This window comes from Drosophila bipectinata, chromosome 2L, assembly GCF_030179905.1.
Source record: "Drosophila bipectinata strain 14024-0381.07 chromosome 2L, DbipHiC1v2, whole genome shotgun sequence".
NCBI lineage: Eukaryota > Metazoa > Arthropoda > Insecta > Diptera > Drosophilidae > Drosophila > Drosophila bipectinata.
Window position 1 is genome coordinate 7,501,864 of NC_091736.1, and position 18,418 is coordinate 7,520,281.

An 18,418-nucleotide genomic window follows, 5' to 3' on the forward strand; every position below is an offset into this window, starting at 1 on the left:
GACAAAGGACACCCCGAGGATGCGGCTCAGCTGGTCTCGATTGTTATGAGCCTGTGGTTTGATAATGGAATGAATTTGCTCGAATATACAAGCCAGGGGGAGCAGAAACTGCTTTCGAATTTAATTGAAACCCGTTCGGACAACACGGAATTAATTCGTTCTCAGCTTGAGTAAACGAAAGGACAAGGGACTACCCACGGTAAGCAGCTCAAAAGAAGTCAACAATGACAACCTGGCTTGAAACTTTAAAAGGTGCAAAAAGGAGCCAACATGGAAAAAACTGTTAAGAAGAAAGTTGCAGTCGAGAAGGGTATTTGCAGGTGACACCTGCTAAAAGTTCGCAGCAATCATAACTGCCAAACGGGGAAAAGTGTTAACTTGGCAACAGTGTCAGAAACTGCAGGCGCACCGGGAGGACCAGTTGAAACCCTTCAAAAGTTTGTTTCGGCCATTAGCAGGTAAAAAAATGAAAAGTTTCACAGGAGCATGATAAGGTAATTGTTTACAAAACATTAGTAGTGACAGAATCATGCTTCCATCAGAATATTTTTACTCGCAGCTCAGTTCCCAGTGCTCCCTCAACAGGTAATTTCATATAATTACTTTGGTTATCCGAGTTAACATCATTGTGTTATTAGGCGGAACTCACTATGGACATTTATTCCGATGAACCATTTCATTTGAACTTCGGCGATGGTACCAGTGAGTCGAAGGACTCGCATTCGCAGAAGTTTGGCTCACTTCACGCTGAGAGCCACCCTCTACGGGTCCTGGGTCCTTGGTCTATTTCCGTTCACCTTCGACTCTGAAAAGAAACAACTGCAACGCTCCAGATGGCTGCTGGCTTATGGTGTGATTCTGAACACAATTCTGTTGATTTTGTCCGTTCTGCCGGCCACGGATGACCATAACTGGATCAAAGAAGAGGTTTTCAAGAGGAATCCTCTGGTCAAACAGGTTGAATTTTTGGTGGAGATCATCAGTTTGGCGTCAACAGTGGTCATACACCTGCGGACATTTTGGCGGAGCAAGGATTTAGTCGAAATCCTCAACGAACTACTTCGACTGGAGAGATGCCACTTCAGGCGGCTAACCCTCGAAGATTGTGTTGCATTTGATAGGAATGTGTTAAACAAAGGACTCATAATCATCCTGGAGTTAGGGTCTTCCTTGGCCATCTACTTTGGAATACCGGAAAGCAAAGTCGTAGTGAGAGAAGCTTTTTGCATTTACTTGGTCCAGCTGGAGGTCCTTCTGGTGGTGATGCACTTTCACGTGGCGGTCATTTACATTTATCGATTCGTGTGGATAATAAACCGGCAACTACTGAGTCTGGCCAACCAACTTCGTGGCTCTAAGAGAGTCGATCCCGATGAAGTCCTTCTGCTCCTCCAACTCTACAGTCGCCTTGTGGAGCTTAACGATCGCATTGCCTCGATCTACGATGTTCAAATGATCCTCTTTATGACCACAATGGTCTCGGCCAATATCACCATAGCCTACGTGATGGTTATCATGTTTATAAATGCCAGGAGGTTTTCTCTTTTGGTGCTAATAATCTTTTTTCCTCAAGCCTTGATAATCAACTGTTGGGATCTTTGGCAGGGAATCACCACCTGCGATTTGGCCGAAAGCACTGGAAGAAAAACGTCGACTATCCTGAAGTTGTTCAATGATATTAGAGGTATGGACAAGGAATTGGAGCAAAGAGTGAGTACAGATATCTTTATGTTTTTCTATACTTTTTAATAAATATATTTATTGATCAGATTTCTGAGTTCACCTTGTTCTGCAGTCATCGAAGGCTGAGATATCGTCACTGTGGACTGTTTTCCATTAACTACAAAATTGGTTTCCAAATTGTTGTTACCAATATTTTGTATGTGCTTTTCTTGGTTCAGTTTGATTACATGAATCTAAAATATAAATAAATAAGACAGGATTATCATGAAATCATAGAAATAAAATACAAGACAATTCAACGGCTTTAAGTTTTTTATTAAATTAGTGGGCTGACAGTTCTGATGTTAAGAATCCCAAAGGAAATACTTCTAATTCCTTAATTATTTTAAAAATTTATCTGGCTTTTCATCTTAATAGACCTTTAAAAGCTCATATAATAGCTTGAGTCTAGCCAGTTCTATTCACTTCACAATCGTTCTTGTGTCAAACCATTACAATGTCCAAAAGGGGTTTGGTGAAATATTCACTAAAAGGAACACTTTATATATCCTGGACGCTCGGAATGTTTCCTTTCAAAATCGACTACCGAAACAGAAAGCTAAATAGTTCAAAGTGGATCCTGATATATGGTTTGCTTCTAAACGTATTTCTGCTGTGGACATGGATTGTTTCAGAAAAGAGTCACATAGAGCAAGTACAGATATTCGCGAAGAATCCATTGGTTGAAAAGATTCAAATTCTGTTGAATATATCGATTATAGCGTGGTCTGCTCTTGGTTACTGGAGAGTTTGCTCCAAGTTATCCAAATATATTGTTTTTTGTGGAACATAAACAAACAGCTTACGGGAATCCTCAAAGACTTGAAAATGGGAGGAACTGTGGACGTCTTAAGAGTAAAACTACTTCTTCGATCCTTCGGGGAGGTGTTAAACTTGAACTCGAGGCTGACCTCCATTTACGATCAGCAAGTTATTTCTTTTATGGTCACCCTGATGTGCAATAACATGTATATGGCCTACGTGCTGATTTTCTTAGTCGCCAATGCAAAAAAATCAATCATATTCGTTGTTTCAATCCTTTCGCAATACCTGATTGTGACTACCTGTAACCTTTGGCTAACCTTTGTCTCATGTGATCTAGCAGAGTGCGAAGGAACAGAAACCACAAGGATTTTAAAGCTGTTTACGGATGTATTTAATATGGACCAGGAACTGGAAAGAACTGTAAGTCCCAATCTTGTGCCTTTCAACCAATAATACTTAGTGATGTTTTTCAATTCAGATAAATGAATTCGCCATATTCTGCAAACAACACAAATTGAAATATTTTGCAAGTGGTTTGTTCACCGTAAACGTTAAGATGGGTTATCGAATGATTATCACTAATGTGATGTATGTGCTTTGCATTATTCAGTTTGAATACAAAAATTTACAATTTTAAGAAATAATTATCTCACGCAGTGGTTAATAAAAATCTAGATATCGATGACAGTGTTACTTTAAACTTTAGCATTTCTTTGTCAATCATGTCATTTATCAATTTAATTAATTAAAAGGCTTTCAAGGTGCCTCAGGAAAAATAAATTAGTAACTATCGATTTAGACTGCGCAACCTTTCCACAAACCAAGTGAGTTTCAGTTTTCTCCGAGGACTTGCCTCGAATTGAAGTATAATCGTAAAATGTATCGTAACTGCATAAAAAAATTTGGCCAACTGGACGTTGAAAGGCGTAGTTTATGGATCGTGGGTTCTTGGAGTTTTTCCTTTTACCTTCAACCTGGGAAAAACCCAAATTATTTATTTGAAATCTCTTCAAATTTATGGACTTCTACTGAACTTTGGATTACTAGCGTTGGTTCTGTACACGTATGAGGATGAAAACTCAGGAATGGAAATATTTGACAGAAATGAAATCATCCAGAAAGTAGAATTCTCCTTGGACTTTCTAGGCGTGGTAACTTTTGTAGTCATTCACTTGTTGACCTTGTGGAAAAGCCGGAGACTCCTGAAGATTCTCAATGAACTTTGGTCCATCCAAAAACGACACTTTGTGGAAAGTCATCGGTCATTTGATCGGTATATAGTCTGCAAGGGTTTCGGTGTTGTCCTCAAAATCTTGTCTATTCTTTCATTGAATTTTGGTTTTCCGCAAGAAGGCAGTAAAATCTGGAGTAATCTGAATATATGCTATTATGTAATAATTTTGACGGGAGCTTTGCTTACAATGGCTCATTTCCACATAATTCTGCTCTATATTCACCAATTTATAAGGAGTATCAACCATCAGCTTTTGGAGTTTGTTCTCCAGCTGGAAAAAGGTCAGAAGCCAGAGTCCGAGGATGTCCGGGTACTCCTTCGTATCTACTCCCGTCTTCTGAATATAAAGGATAAGCTCTCCTCCATTTACGAGGTAGAACTGACCCTTGAAATGGCTACTTTGTTTTTTTACAACATTGGAGTGGCTTACTCTCTCATTATATTTTCCATAAACGCAGAGAGATATAACTTCCTTGGATCTTGCGTGATTATTCCTCAATATTTGACAGTAAACCTTTGGGAACTGTGGCTGGGCATTATGATTTGCGATCTTTTTGAATTTGAATGCAGAAAAACTTCGATGGTTCTGAGACGTTTCATGGATTTTACTGATATGGACAACGATATGAAGAAAAGTGTAATTATTTTTAACATATTTAATTTCATAATTACTATATACACATCTATTTTTGTACAGGTCGAAAAATTTGCGTTGTTTTGCATGCATCGCCCAATGACAATTCGACTTTGTGGACTATTCGATGTAAACTATAAAATGGGTTACCGGCTTGTCAACACGAACTTTCTTTATATATTGTTTTTGGTCCAGTTCGATTATATGAATATAAAATTGAAGTAGAACATTGTTTAGCCATTTATATATTTTAAATTAGAAGAGGAATAACTTTTTCATGTCTCGTATTCTGATTCTATTGGCCAATAAAACAAAAATCAATCATACTCTACAATCCTGTTGAATTCTCTGACAGTGACTATCTCTGATATATTCTAATTATGCGAGGTCATACAAATGGTCTATCGTCTAATTAATCGTATCTTATAATCGCTAAAGGGTTTAATTCCCAATACTAAGCTACTTCTCGATATAGACTGCGCAACCTTTACACAATCCATGTCAGTTTTAGTTTTCACTCAGAGCTTGCCTCGAATTGAAGTACAAACTACAAATGTATCGCCGCTGTATAGAAAATTTGGACAACCGGACATTGAAATGTGTACTTTATGGATCGTGGATTCTAGGAGTTCTTCCCTTTACCTTAAACTCTGGAAAAACAAAAATTATTTATTTCAAATCTTTTCAAATCTATGGTCTTATACTGAACTTTGGAGTACTGGCGTTGCTTCTTTCCACATACACGGATGAGCTCACAGGAGTGGAAATATATGACAAAAATCAACTGGTTCGGAACGTAACATTATCCTTGGATTTCTTAGGTGTGGTGACATTTATAGTGATTCACTTGTTGACCATATGGAAAAGACGGCAACTTCAGGAGATTCTCAATGAACTCTGGTCCATCCAAAAACGACACTTTGTGGAAAGTCCCCGAGAACACTGCTATAATTTTACTCGATATGTACTCTTCAAAGGTCTAAGTATAGTTCTGGAAATCATTTCTATTATTGTACTGAATTTTGGATTTCCCCAAGAAGGCAGTCGTATCTATAGTAGTCTCAATATATGTTTTTATGTAATTATTTTGACCGGAGCCTTACTTACAATGGCGCACTTTCACATAATTCTGCTCTTTATTTACCAATTTATTTGGAATATAAACCAACAACTATTGGATTTTAGCTTTGAGCTTGAAAGAGGAGGTAAGCCGACTCCGAGGAAGTTCGGGATCTCCTAAGAATCTACAGCCGTCTCCTGTACATAAGCAACAAGCTCTGTTCTATATACGAGGTCGAACTGACTCTTGAGATCGCCACGTTGTTTTTTTACAACATTGGTGTGGCTTACTCACTTATTATATTTTCCATAAATGCGGAAAGATACAACATTTGGTGGTTATTTGTGGTTATTCCTCAATATCTGTTCGTAAACCTTTGGGACCTGTGGTTGGGCATTATGATTTGCGATCTTTTTGAATACGAATGCAGAAAAACTTCGATGATCCTCAAACGTTTTGCGGACTTTCCTGATATGGACAAGGATGTGGAGAGAACTGTAATATAATATACCTACAATATAATATATATGCGTCTATTTTATCTGTATATTTTTGTACAGGTTCAAGAATTTGCGTCATTTTGCTGCCATCGCCCAAATACAATTCGACTTTGTGGACTTTTCGATGTAAACTATAAAATGGGTTACCGCCTTGTCAACACAAACTTTTTATACATATTGTTTTTGGCCCAGTTTGATTATATGAATATAAAATTGAAGTAGAAAATTTGTAGGAAAATTCTTCTTATATCACCATATACTTAAATTATTTGAATTTAATGAGCAAGGCCACAGGTCAAAAATCAACAAATTTTCATCTTTTTAATAAACCTAAAAGGGTTGGTATAGATTGTTAACTATGGCAGGATTCCTTTGGGGCTTTTATTTGTTTTTGTTCCCTCACCTTGTGTTTTTTCTTGGCCCGGTTTTCATTTAGTTCCCGGGCAATGTTCGGTTTATCCTCTGACTGTCATTTCTACGTAGAAGTCCGATATGTTTCGACCGCGTCGCGGCTTCTCTCCTCAACTTGCTTGGCTTGTTCTTAAGGCGGCTCTATATGGGTCTTGGATCCTGGGACTGTTTCCCTTCATTAATAATGGCCAAAGAAAGCAGATAAGAAGATCGCGCCGACTCCTCTTTTACGGATTAATCTTTAATACTGTCAGTGTGGTTATACTTGTACACATAGCCAGGGACTACCAAAATAGTTCGAAATTGGAGGCTTTTCAGCGAAATGCAGTTCTGCAGTTGATAAACTTGACAGTAGCTCTGCTGAGCTTGGTCGCAGCCATAGTGATTCATTTAATGCATTTCTGTGGAAGCAAGAGAGTCCAGAATTTGATAAATGCAATGTGGAGCCTGCAGCAAGAGTACTTCTCAGGCTATAATGTGCTTCGAAGTTGTCCCCATTTTAGCTACTTGGTGGTCCAAAAAGGTTTTACTATTCTGGCCGAGACAGGGAATCTCCTGATGGTTCACTTTTCAATGCCCGGAAATGAAAGCACCTCTTACCTGTTACTCTTTGTCTGTCTAACGCAGATAGCCATAAACCTGACAGTCTTGCACTGCTTTATGGCCATCCTTCTAGTCTATGGATATTTATGGAAAACAAATGATCAACTACGAAGATTTTTTAACCACATTAATGGCGATCACAGGTCAAACTCCTCCAGGATTCGGAAACTCCTTTCTCAGTACAGTCTCCTATTGGAGTTGAGTAAGAGAATCGGATCTGTGTACGAACTCCAAATGAGTATCATCCTCATCGCGGCCTTATGTGGCAATATCGTTGTCATATATTTCCTGATAGTGTTTGGCATCAGCCTGAAAAACTCCTCATTTTATTTGGTTCTTTTTCCACAAACCTTGATTGTAAATATTTGGGACTTCTGGCTTAACATTCTAGTGTGTGATATCACGGAACGTGCCGGCAAAGAAACCTCTAATATACTCAAACAATTTAATGACATTGAATGCGCTGACCAGGATGTGGAAAGATGTGTAAGAAAGCAACATTATTATTTTGTGAAATAATACATTAATTTTATTTCAGGTCAATGAATTTTCTTGGCTTTGTGCCAATGGGAAATTTCGGTTTCAGTTGTTTGGGCTATTCACAGTCAACTACAATATGGGTTTCCAAATGATTATCACAAACTTTCTGTATCTTCTCTATTTAGTTCAGTTTGATTTTATGAATTTGTAAGATTTAAATTAAGCGAATACCCATTAAAGGCTATTATTCTATAACAGTTTATTCTATAAAAGAATATTAGAATGTGGATGCTGCAAGATTGGTTTACTTCTTTGCCTGCCATTTGATTTTATTAACTTGTAATTCCCTCAAGCCTTTGATTAAATTTTCCGGATTTCCCCAAGAGCTGTCTGTAAAATTGAATGGCTGACATGGGAATGAGATGCAATATGGAGCAGGTGACGACATCACAACATCAAGGCAATAAAAGCCGAATCACTGAGTTACTGTCGCCGAGTCAAGTGAATGACTCAATGACTTGCTGTTGCGAAAATGTGGGTGAAATCGGAACATGTCCCCTGTGGCGGTAGGGCATCCGAGTTGCAGCAATAAAAACCAAACTCGTTTTAGCCAAAACGAGGCTATGCAAAATGCCGAAAGGAGAGCACACAAAAAACACACTCACAAAAGTAAGAAGCATCTGGAGGAAAGGAGTAGCTCTAAAAAGAAGTGCAATTAAGGCCAACAAATGAACGAGTTAGGAGCTTGCTGTTGGTGCTATTTCTTTCAAGTTTTTTTTTGTTTGGCTTGACAAGAAAGCAAGGATTCTCCTTTCACTATTTTCTGTTGAACAATGAATGGAGAAAAGCACAAAAGCGGCAGATGTAAAGTGAACCTACAATGGTGGACCTCAGAACTAGAAATCTAAAAAAAAAAAAAATTTAAAAATAGGTAGCAGAAAATATTAATGTTAGATAATATTATTCTTGAAATATAAATTATAAACACTTTTTATAACATTTCAAAAGCTGTTACATGGCGTATAAGAAATGAGATAAAAACAAATTATTTTTCAAAAAAATAAAAACCAATTTGTACCACTTAAATTTTAATTAATGCTTTCCAAAATAAAGTTAACCCTTGTATGTTTTTCAATTTTCTTTGGCCTGGCATGTGTGAGACTTTTCCTAATTTCCCCCCATACCTATTTTGTCTTGTTAGCAAGCCACCTGCTTTTGATTTATGTCGAAAGTTGTATCTGTTATCTGTTTTATTATATTTTTTTTTTATTCAACTGGCTCTTTGTCCAGGCATTTGCAACATTTAGGCCAAGTAACTGCAGAAAACCATAGCTGACAGGCAACAATTAGGCCAACAATGCCAGGCTGCCAACAAAAGTCAAACAAAAGATTCGAACAGGACAACCATCTGTGTGTCTGCCTGGGAGTGTGGGCTTGTGTAGGCCAGGTTCTTGGCATCCTTGGCTGTCAGATACAGATAGAGGCGCCTGGTCGTGCTCGCCTTCGACGAGAGACCCCCATTATCTTCGATTATCGAGAGCACAAAGCCAGCAGCGATAACAGGCCGAGCACCACCACTCGACACAATCGCGCAAATTGATTTTTATTATCCTGTGCTGGGGATTCCCCTACATCCTACTCCCTGCTCCCTATCCTGACCCTCTGCCATCAAAAAAAAAAAGAAATCTCCTCTGATATCCTCCGGTTTCTGGCAAATTTCCTGCTCATCTGCACGGCGAGCAAACAAAATATAAACTCGAGTGTACACAAGCATTTGATTTATTGCCCTGGCCCAGGACATCCGCCAATTGTTGTCCGCCACGTGGCACCCGCATCCCCACGTTCCGGCCGTCCTGGCCCAGGACTCTTCCACTTGCTCCTCCACCTTTGTTTGGCCAATAAAATTCCAGCTGAGGAGTCAGCATTAGGTCAACATTCTTGCCGTTAGCGACTCGTCAACATTTACAGATAATTCGACTCGTTTCGACTCGCTCATCTCGATTTCTGCCAGCTTTCAATATATTTTTATTAAAATGACAGCATCTGGTTATGGCTCCGGCAGAGGGCAGCCAATTCATAAAAATACATTCCATTTATGATGATTCGTCCTGTCAGCGAAAAAAGTATCCCCAACGGACATTCCCAATAGATTCTACTACGTAAGTATTCTTTTCATTTTCTCGCTATTTGTTTTATATTGTTTCTCATTCTATTGTCGATTTTATGGGATTCATCCAATATATTGTTTATGGGAGGAATGAGGAAAAAATGTTACTTTATGAAAACATTTGAGAACTTTCTTGTAATTTCTTGTTCTTTCCCAAGAATCGGTTGGGAAAAAAATTTGAAGGAAAAAATATTAAAGGTTTCAAAAACAGAAAAACAAAAAGACATGTTTTATTCCATTTCCAACTGTTTTACATTTTAACAAAAAAAGCTAACTTCAGGCAAGGCCGAAGTTGAAATACCCTTGCGGTATATGCCCTATAGGGTCCATAGTGATCGCTATATCTTCCCCAATCCTAATTCGATTCTCAAGCGGAGTACCTTAAACGATTTCTGTATCGATTATCCACCATTCTGCATCAAAATCCTGAGACAAAATATTTTTTAGATTCTTTGTCCATTTTTCGTGATGGGATCCCTGAAAATGGGGTTTTCCCCTATAGGGTCCTTAGTGATGGCAATATCTCTCCCAGTTCTCATCCGATTCTCAAGCGGAGTATCTTAAACGATTTCTGGATCGATTCTCCATCATTCTGCATAAAAATCCTGACACAAAATATTTTTTAGATTTTTTGTCCATTTTTCGTGATGGGATCCCTGAAAATGAGGTTTTTCCCTATAGGGTCCTCAGTGATGGCTATATCTTCCCCAATTCTCATCCGATTCTCAAGCGGAGTACCTTAAACGATTTCTGTATCGATTATCCACCATTCTGCATCAAAATCCTGAGACAAAATATTTTTTAGATTTTGTGTCCATTTTTCGTGATGGGATGCCTGAAAATGGGGTTTTTCCCTATAGGGTCCTTAGTGATGGCAATATCTCTCCCAGTTCTCATCCGATTCTCAAGCGGAGTATCTTAAACGATTTCTGGATCGATTCTCCATCATTCTGCATCAAAATCCTGACACAAAATATTTTTTAGATTTTTTGTCCATTTTTCGTGATGGGATCCCTGAAAATGAGGTTTTTCCCTATAGGGTCCACAGTGATGGCTATATCTTCCTCAATTCTCATCCGATTCTCAAGCGGAGTACCTTAAACGATTTCTGGGTCGATTCTCCACCATTCTGCATCAAAATCCCGAGACAAAATATTTTTTAGATTTTTTGTCCATTTTTCGTGATGGGATCCCTGAAAATGGTGTTTTTCCCTATAGGGTCCTCAGTGATGGCTATATCTTCCCCAATTCTCATCCGATTCTCAAGCGGAGTACCTTAAACGATTTCTGGATCGATTCTCCATCAAAATCCTGAGACAAAATATTTTTTAGATTTTCTGTCCATTTTTCGTGATGGGATCCCTGAAAATGGGGGTTTCCCCTATAGGGTCCACAGTGATGGCTATATCTTCCCCAATTCTCATCCGATTCTCAAGCGGAGTACCTTAAACGATTTCTGTATCGATTATCCACCATTCTGCATCAAAATCCTGAGACAAAATATTTTTTAGATGTTTTGTCCATTTTTCGTGATGGGATCCCTGAAAATGGGGTTTTCCCCTAAAGGGTCCTCAGTGATGGCTATATCTTCCCTAATTCTCATCCGATTCTCAAGCGGAGTACCTTAAACGATTTCTGTATCGATTCTTCACCATTCTGCATCAAAATCCTGAGACAAAATATTTTTTAGATTTTTTGTCCATTTATTGTGATGGGATCCCTGAAAATGGGGTTTCCCCTTTAGGGTCCACAGTGATGGCTATATCTTCCTCAATTCTTATCCGATTCTCAAGCGGAGTACCTTAAACGATTTCTGGGTCGATTCTCCACCATTCTGCATCAAAATCCTCGAATCTGGCATCCCTCGAAAATGGAGTTTTTCCCGATAGGATCCTTATGAAAATTAGTATTGGTTTTTTGACATAAATAGAATTCTTCTCTAGCTGCAGCAACTCTCTAGCTGTAAAAATACCGAAGTTATGTCAGTTATCAGTTATATGGTAGCTATAGGATATAGTCGGCCGATCCCGGCCGTACCGACTTATATACTAAGTGCAAAGAAAAGAAGGGTGTATTCAAAGTTTTCAATCGATAGCATTTAAACTGAGAGACTACAGACAGTCAGACGGACAGACGGACATGCTTATATCAACTAAGGGGTCGGTGATGTCTCTTTTACTGCGCTGCACACTTTTGACTCAAATGATAATACCTTCTGCACGGGTATAAAAATAAAGATACTTCTGTCTAATATTTTTGTCTCTCAGTTGTGGGACAGTCATCTTTCTTCCATTTTAATTATCAGTGCCAGCTTCTCAACCAGAAAAGTGTAATTTAAGTTTCGCCAAACGAAATTTTCTATAGTTTCAATATTTAGACAGACTTTCCACTAATTGCCCAGCTTTTCTTGGCTTCTTTTCAGCTAAAGGCTACCACTCTCCCTACTTTTTCAGCCAAATTGGTTGCCTAGTTTCGTTCCAGAATCTAGATGGAGACAAAAATCGGCTTTGCTCGTCGCTGAATTGTTGTTTAAACTGCCAGCAACTTGCTGCAAATTGGCAATTATTTAATTTCGAAAACTTTTCTTTAGAACTGCGAGCTCAGCTTAACTTTCAAGGGAGACAGCACCCGCTCTCCGCTTCGATCCAATCGGCTTATATAAATTGAGGGCTGGAGGCCAAAATTATAACGCTTTGGCAAACTAATTAAGGCCGTCGACTCGATTCGATGCGAACAATTGGCGGGCATTTATCGTAATTAGAGAAAGGTCTGCGGGACTCACCAATTTCCTTGGAGTTCAAAGGCCTTTTATTCGGTCCACCTTCTCGCACCCGTGGGCAATCAAATTTGTAAACCATTTTCGGGGTCGGAGGAAAACATATAACTTTGAATTAAAAATCTGCCGATAAAGTTGGACCTTTCATTTGCAGGCCATGGCAACCCTTTGGGCCATTGAGGTTTTTACCCAAAAAAAAAAAAAAAGATTCGTTTTACCTTCTAATTGCAATAAATGGACAGTCTGCCTAATTTCGTGGAAAGTCTTGCGGCAAATTTTAATTAATTACAAATTGAGGTGAACCCAAGATGATGGGTGGATACCAAATTCTTAGGGGATTATTCAATCACAATCGAGGATAATTTCGGCTATAAAATAAATATCTCATCCCCGAGTGATGTCTATAAGCCCATAAAACAATGGAAAAGCAAATAAATACACGGCCAGACAAAAACAGAACCCGAGGAGGAAATTATCGACGAAATTTACGAGCTGAAAGAAAACTCATGAGCAGGCAATGGTATATTTTGGCCAACTAATGCGTCCATCAGGATTTTTATGGTGTAAACAGAGCTATGAACAATTTGCGCGCATTCCGGACAAAGCCAATAAATCAAATGTATTGGCAAAAGCGAAAGCGGAACGCTCCGAATTGGCCGAAAGTTTCTGCCGAGCCAAGCTTCTTTCTGACCAAAATAAAACGGGAGCGAAAGTAGAGGTTTAAGGATTCTGTATTCTCTATTCTATATTCTGGTGTCGGGATTCACGATTCAGGATAATAAAAATCAATTTACGCACTTTGGCTGTGAGCGACGTGGCGTTGCTGTTGTTGGTTTTATTGCCGCTTCGTCTGCCAAAGTTGTTTTTGTCCCCTTTGGCTTTGTCTTCCTCTTCACGGCAGGACCTAATCGGGGCTAATGGGTATGACACCGGAGGGGGGTACGAGGCGGAACGAGGAGGTGTTGGCCTGGCCGTGACAGCGGTTGCCCTCTCTGTCAATAAGTGGCTGGAAGTCAGCTTATCCGCAGCTTCGAGTGGTGATTTTTTTTTCACAGGATTTATTTCTGGCAACCAGGATATTAATTGTTGCTGTTTGGGGGCAGCTTATTGTCAAAAAAGTCTTTAGGATTAAGATCATATATTAGGCATAATGTTTAGATAATAAAATAAATGTTTTTGTGTTACTGTTCCCTGAAATATTTTTTTTCTAGCAAAAGTAATATTTATTTACAAAAATAATGCATCCAAAAACCCCTAGGCATTTTAATAATTTAAATAAAAAATGTCAACAATTTGCAAAGCCAAAATCGCACATGAATTTAAATGAAAATCCTCCAAACAATAAATCGTGGAAAATGCGGCACCAGCTGGAAAATGGCAGTGTGGGAAATTAGCAAACGCCAAACAAAGAAAATTCAGGAGAGCTGCTTGGTGTGATTCCCTCTCGCTTTTCCCGCATTGCATTGTTGGCTGGAAAATCCCCCAGAATTCTTAGGAAAGCACAAGCTCGCTCCTTTGTTGGCCCTAATTGTGCCGCTTTTCGCAGCTACTCCATTTTGCAGACTCTTTTGACTTTTACATGGCTCGGAATGGGAAAAAAGGACGAATTCCTCCCTTTTATTTATGCATTTCTCTTGCTAATGTCCTGCGGGCGTGTTGCTGAAAAGTCAACACGACGTTCACTTAGACACGACTCCATGTGAATGCGACGGAGGAAAACCCTGTGACATCTTGAGTTGTCACTTTTAATCCTGCAGTTTCTTCCCCCTTGCTAGCAGCTAACCTCTCGACTCCAGACAAAGTGTGAACCATATATGTAGAGGCAGGAATCGTTTTTAATAAACACACATCACAAATTCCAAAAATCAAACTGAATGAGAAACAAGAGGTACAGGAAACTGGTAATAGTCATGCGGAAACCCATCTCGTAGTTTACAAAAAACAGGCCACAGTGACTGAATCTCAGCCTCTGATGGCTGCAAAAGGAGGAAAAGTCAGAAATCTGTAAAGAAATCCATGAATGTAACTATTTAAGAACTTAACTATTTAACCCTTACACTTCGCTCCACCTTTTCATCCAGGTTCCCAATGTCATTGAACAGCTTCAGGATGGTTGAGGTCTGCCTTCCGGTTCTCTCAGCCAAATCACAAACTGCAATGCTAAGGCTGAAGTCGAAAATATTGACAATCAGGGCCTGGGGGATTATAGTCAGTAGCTTCACATCAATCTCCTTCCTCAGACTGATGACGTATATGATTAAAAAGTATATGGACATGATGTTGGCGGAGAGGAAGTTCACCATGACCATAATCATTTGGTAGTCGTAGATTTTGACGAGTCGGCCATTAATATCCAGGAGGCGATTGTAGAGGTTAAGCAGATAGTCCACCCTGGAGGCTTCCACAGTATTTCCCACTGCCAGTTGATTGACCAGCCTCAGGAGCTCTCTGTTGATAATCCACACATATCGGTAGACATACACGACGGCGAAGTGAAAGTGGGTGACTCCCAGGAGGACTCCCAGCAGCATCAGGCATAAGCTGGTCACGCCTAAGAAGAGCTGCCTGTTGTAGTTTGGGGACATGCCGAGCTCCAGGAGCACCATCGATGCAAACTCTAAAACTACTGAGAGTCCTTTGTATAGGACGAACTTGTCGAAGCTGCAGCACTCCTCCAAGTCATAATGACGGAAGTGGCTGTGGTTAAGGTCCATCAGTTCATTCAGAATCCTTTCGATTTCGCCACTTTTCCAGTAGGCCCGCAACAGCATGAAGGATACCATCAAAAGGCTCAGAATGTCGTGGATTCCGTTGATCTGCTGGGCCAAAGGATTCCGATGGAACACCTCCATTCTCTCCTGGCTCTCGGCCTCGGTGTCATTGCAAATGACCAGGGCCACGAGTCCTGCATTCAGAAAGAGTCCATAGACCATTAGCCATCTGGAACGGTGCAATTTCCGAGTCCAACTGTCGAAGGTGAAGGGAAATATTCCCAGGAGCCAGGAGCCGACCAAGGCAGCCTTCAGGGTGAGGCTGACCAACTTCTGGCGGAAACCACTTCCGCTGGGGCGGAACCTTCCGGCCCGGAGACTCTGACACAAATGTACGGAGCTGCCACCACAGCCTAAGAACGAGTGCCAGCTGCGATAAGGACTGTTGAATATCCTAATTGGGTTTGGGGCTCTCTTCGAAGGTATTAATTGTACTAGCCAACAAAGCATAAAATATAATACTTCTTACTCCATAAAGTGTACTCCTGTACTCTCCATACTCCATAATACTATACTTTTTTCTTTTTTTGAAATATAACCTTTTATAAATCAAACTTATATCCAGAACCCTGTTGTTTAGTGTAAAAATAAGTTAGTAGTACAAATGAGTTCTTTGGGTTCATAATGCCAGCAACATTTGCTGCGATTAAATCGTTTAATTAATGAAATGGGCGTTGACGGGATGGGAGTTAAAGTCCAGTTCAAGTTTGCCATTGGCCTGCCATTGGGTCACTTCTGATGGCCCAGTCGTAAAAAATAATTGCCGAGCCAGGGAAAAACATCCTTCAGAACAGCCTGTCAATGCAATTGAAAGCGACTTCTGTGAAAAGCATCGAGTGAGATAATACCCCAGGCATATTCCTCTTCAAATCTGGAGAGCTCTCCGCCAGCTTTTCCAACGACGACGGGAATTTCCTCGAGAGGCTTTCCTCCCGCCTCCCGGGTGGCAAACGAATTCTGCAAACTTGAGCAAATGAAATTTCATTCAATTAGTGTGTCCGATGACAGGTTTGATGCCTCAATGAGTCCAGAAAAGTGCCGGAATGTGGGAGTATAATTGCTGTTATTCAGTCAGGCAGTGTGAGCCCAGAACTCAAATCGATTTGGGACCTTTGATTAATTAGGCCTAATTGGTGCTTGAGACGGGAGTTATTCGACCACACCAAATATATTTTCTATAAATGGTATGGGGCATCTTTTGTGAAGTCTCTATATTTGGGGTTTTATTTTTGGCTCTGCCGAAAAGCCGAGACAAACTTTTGAATGGCTTCAACTGGTTTTCCCGATGCGCCTGCAGTTTCTGACACTGTTGCCAAGTTAACACTTTTCCCTGGTTTTCCCCGTTTGGCAGTTATGATTGCTGCAAACTTTTAGCAGGTGTCACCTGCAAATACCCTTCTCGACTGCAACTTTCTTCTTAACCGTTTTTTCCATGTTGGCTTGTTTTTGCCCCTTTTAAAGTTTCAAGCCAGGTTGTCATTGTTGACTTCTTTTAAGCTGCTTATCGTGGGTAGTCCCTTGTCCTTTCGTTTACTCAAGCTGAGAACGAATTAATTCCGTGTTGTCCGAACGGGTTTCAATTAAATTCGAAAGCAGTTTCTGCTCCCCCTGACTTGTGTATTTTAGCAAATTCATTCCATTATCAAACCGCAGGCTCATAACAATTGAGACCAGCTGAGCCGCATCCTCGGGGTGTCCTTTGTCTCTGCTTTGGGGACACTTTCTCCACAATCCGCAATTGGAATTAGAAGGAAAAGCAGTCGACACAATTATAGTTTGAATTTTTAATTGCTGGCCACAACAAACGGACTGAGAGTAAACAGGATGCCGAGTGCATCAAGGGGAGGATCCTTTCAGGTGAGAGGACCTCCTGCGGCTCATCCAATTTGCATAGCTAAGTGATGGAGGGAGACAGAGCCCTTGAAGTCCTTTTATTTTGCTTATGTGTGGGAGACAGTGGCTTTAATCAGTCCCCATTACAACTTGATTAAATACGAAATGGTCTTTACTGCGGTTTAAAGTCGTTAGCAGGCAAGAGGAGATTTGGGAAACCTCAGAACGTTTCAGCATAGGTAAAGATACAAGGACATATTTGTGGCCTACCCCCCTTCCCAACGTAAACGCAGATAAAACGCGGCACTGAGTCTTCAAAGGCTCAATTTTCAGCAGCCAGGGGTATGTCTAAATGTTCCTCATTTCCATTCACACTTTTTTTATCTCCTGGAAACGTGCGTGATTTTACTTTAGAAAGGACGCGACAGTATAGTCCTTGAGGACAAAAACCGAGCCAAGAAGAAGGAGAGTTGGCGTATACGCAACCCACGTTGCGTATACGCCACGTAAGCCGGCTTGGAGGCAGTCGCTTGCAATTAGGCCACGCAACTCGCATTTTTAGCCAACTCGTATAATTAGAGGCTCCGGAGGATGACAGGATTTCAAGGGATTCTCCAGGAAAATAAGAAAAGGATGTGAAAGATAAATACCAGAGGCAGAGAAGGGGTGAACCCGAAATGAGTTAATTAGACAAATTAGATTCGAAATTGTCGGAAGAAGGGAATTGGTCGGGCACCAGCTTAACACGATTTCAGCCACTTTCTCACACTTTCCATCCCAAATCTTGGATTTGGTTAAATGTTGGCGAAGCGAATGAAAGCCCATCGTGTCCTCGGAAGGGATTCGTCTTTAAGAAAATTATTTTTAATGCTCCAGAAACAAATAAGAGGGCGAGGAAATGTCGCAATATTACCCTTTTCCTTCGGGTTATTGAAATGTTATCCCTTATTGCTGTCGAGTCTTGTTGGGCCATTATCCTTCCAGTTATGCGCCGCTGTTGCTGTTTTTATTCTTTGGCTCTGATGGGGCAAAGTATAATGTTTCACTTTGAGGGGAAAAGCGACGCCTGTGGGGAAAATCTGCTCGCAAGTCGTGGAAAACAAGTGGAAAGGCTCCCAAAGGACTGCTTCTTGTTAAGAGTTAAGCATGCAAAGCAAGGACCTCCACTCCCAGGACTCTTGTGTATCCTTCTCATAATTTCAAGCAGATCAAATCTCATTTTGGATGCAATCGGTGCACCAGTTTAGCACATCAAAGGAGTACAAACAGTCACGGCCACGCCCCCTCTTTGAAAACGCCCATCCTGGCAAATGAAGAGCAAAAACGGCGGAAAAGTGCGAAAATATTTGCACTACAAAGTAGCAAAAAGTGAAAACAAACCGAAGAGTGGAAATATTTTTCAGTTCCAAATGTTGATTCTGGGATAAGAAAGGCGAGAGGTGGGGAATGGTGTGGCAGCCCT

General features: G+C 40.3%; 3 protein-coding genes across 3 annotated transcripts; 2 read left to right on the top strand and 1 right to left on the bottom strand.

Moving 5' to 3' along the window:
• Positions 1 to 693: 693 nt before the first annotated feature.
• LOC108130890 (putative gustatory receptor 22a) lies at positions 694 to 1,931 on the top strand. The gene is made up of 2 exons (XM_017249562.2): positions 694 to 1,710; positions 1,770 to 1,931. The coding sequence occupies exons 1-2, from the start codon at positions 694 to 696 to the stop codon at positions 1,929 to 1,931; spliced, it is 1,179 nt and encodes a 392-aa protein (XP_017105051.2).
• Positions 1,932 to 2,550: 619 nt separating this feature from the next.
• Positions 2,551 to 7,620, top strand: LOC138925740 (putative gustatory receptor 22b). The gene is made up of 4 exons (XM_070276950.1): positions 2,551 to 2,907; positions 3,972 to 4,094; positions 6,399 to 7,415; positions 7,468 to 7,620. Exons 1-4 carry the CDS (start codon positions 2,551 to 2,553, stop codon positions 7,618 to 7,620), a joined length of 1,650 nt encoding a protein of 549 aa, XP_070133051.1.
• Positions 7,621 to 14,201: 6,581 nt separating this feature from the next.
• Positions 14,202 to 15,621, bottom strand: Gr22e (Gustatory receptor 22e). Its single transcript, XM_017249575.2, has 3 exons — positions 15,593 to 15,621; positions 14,410 to 15,493; positions 14,202 to 14,354 (listed from the first exon to the last, which is right to left on the bottom strand). Exons 1-3 carry the CDS (start codon positions 15,619 to 15,621, stop codon positions 14,202 to 14,204), a joined length of 1,266 nt encoding a protein of 421 aa, XP_017105064.2.
• Positions 15,622 to 18,418: the final 2,797 nt, after the last annotated feature.

Coding starts and splice junctions, on each gene's coding strand:
- LOC138925740 (XM_070276950.1), top strand. CDS start 2,551: ATGGGAGGAACTGTGGACGTCTTAAGAGTAAAACTACTTCTTCGATCC. Junction 2,908..3,971: donor ACCAGGAACTGGAAAGAACT/GTAAGTCCCAAT, acceptor ATCAACCATCAG/CTTTTGGAGTTTGTTCTCCA. Junction 4,095..6,398: donor AGCTCTCCTCCATTTACGAG/GTAGAACTGACC, acceptor ATTTCTACGTAG/AAGTCCGATATGTTTCGACC.
- Gr22e (XM_017249575.2), bottom strand. CDS start 15,621: ATGGAGAGTACAGGAGTACACTTTATGGA. Junction 15,494..15,592: donor ACAGGAGTACACTTTATGGA/GTAAGAAGTATT, acceptor TCCTTATCGCAG/CTGGCACTCGTTCTTAGGCT. Junction 14,355..14,409: donor ATGAAAAGGTGGAGCGAAGT/GTAAGGGTTAAA, acceptor ATTTCTTTACAG/ATTTCTGACTTTTCCTCCTT.
- LOC108130890 (XM_017249562.2), top strand. CDS start 694: ATGGTACCAGTGAGTCGAAGGACTCGCATTCGCAGAAGTTTGGCTCAC. Junction 1,711..1,769: donor ACAAGGAATTGGAGCAAAGA/GTGAGTACAGAT, acceptor TTTATTGATCAG/ATTTCTGAGTTCACCTTGTT.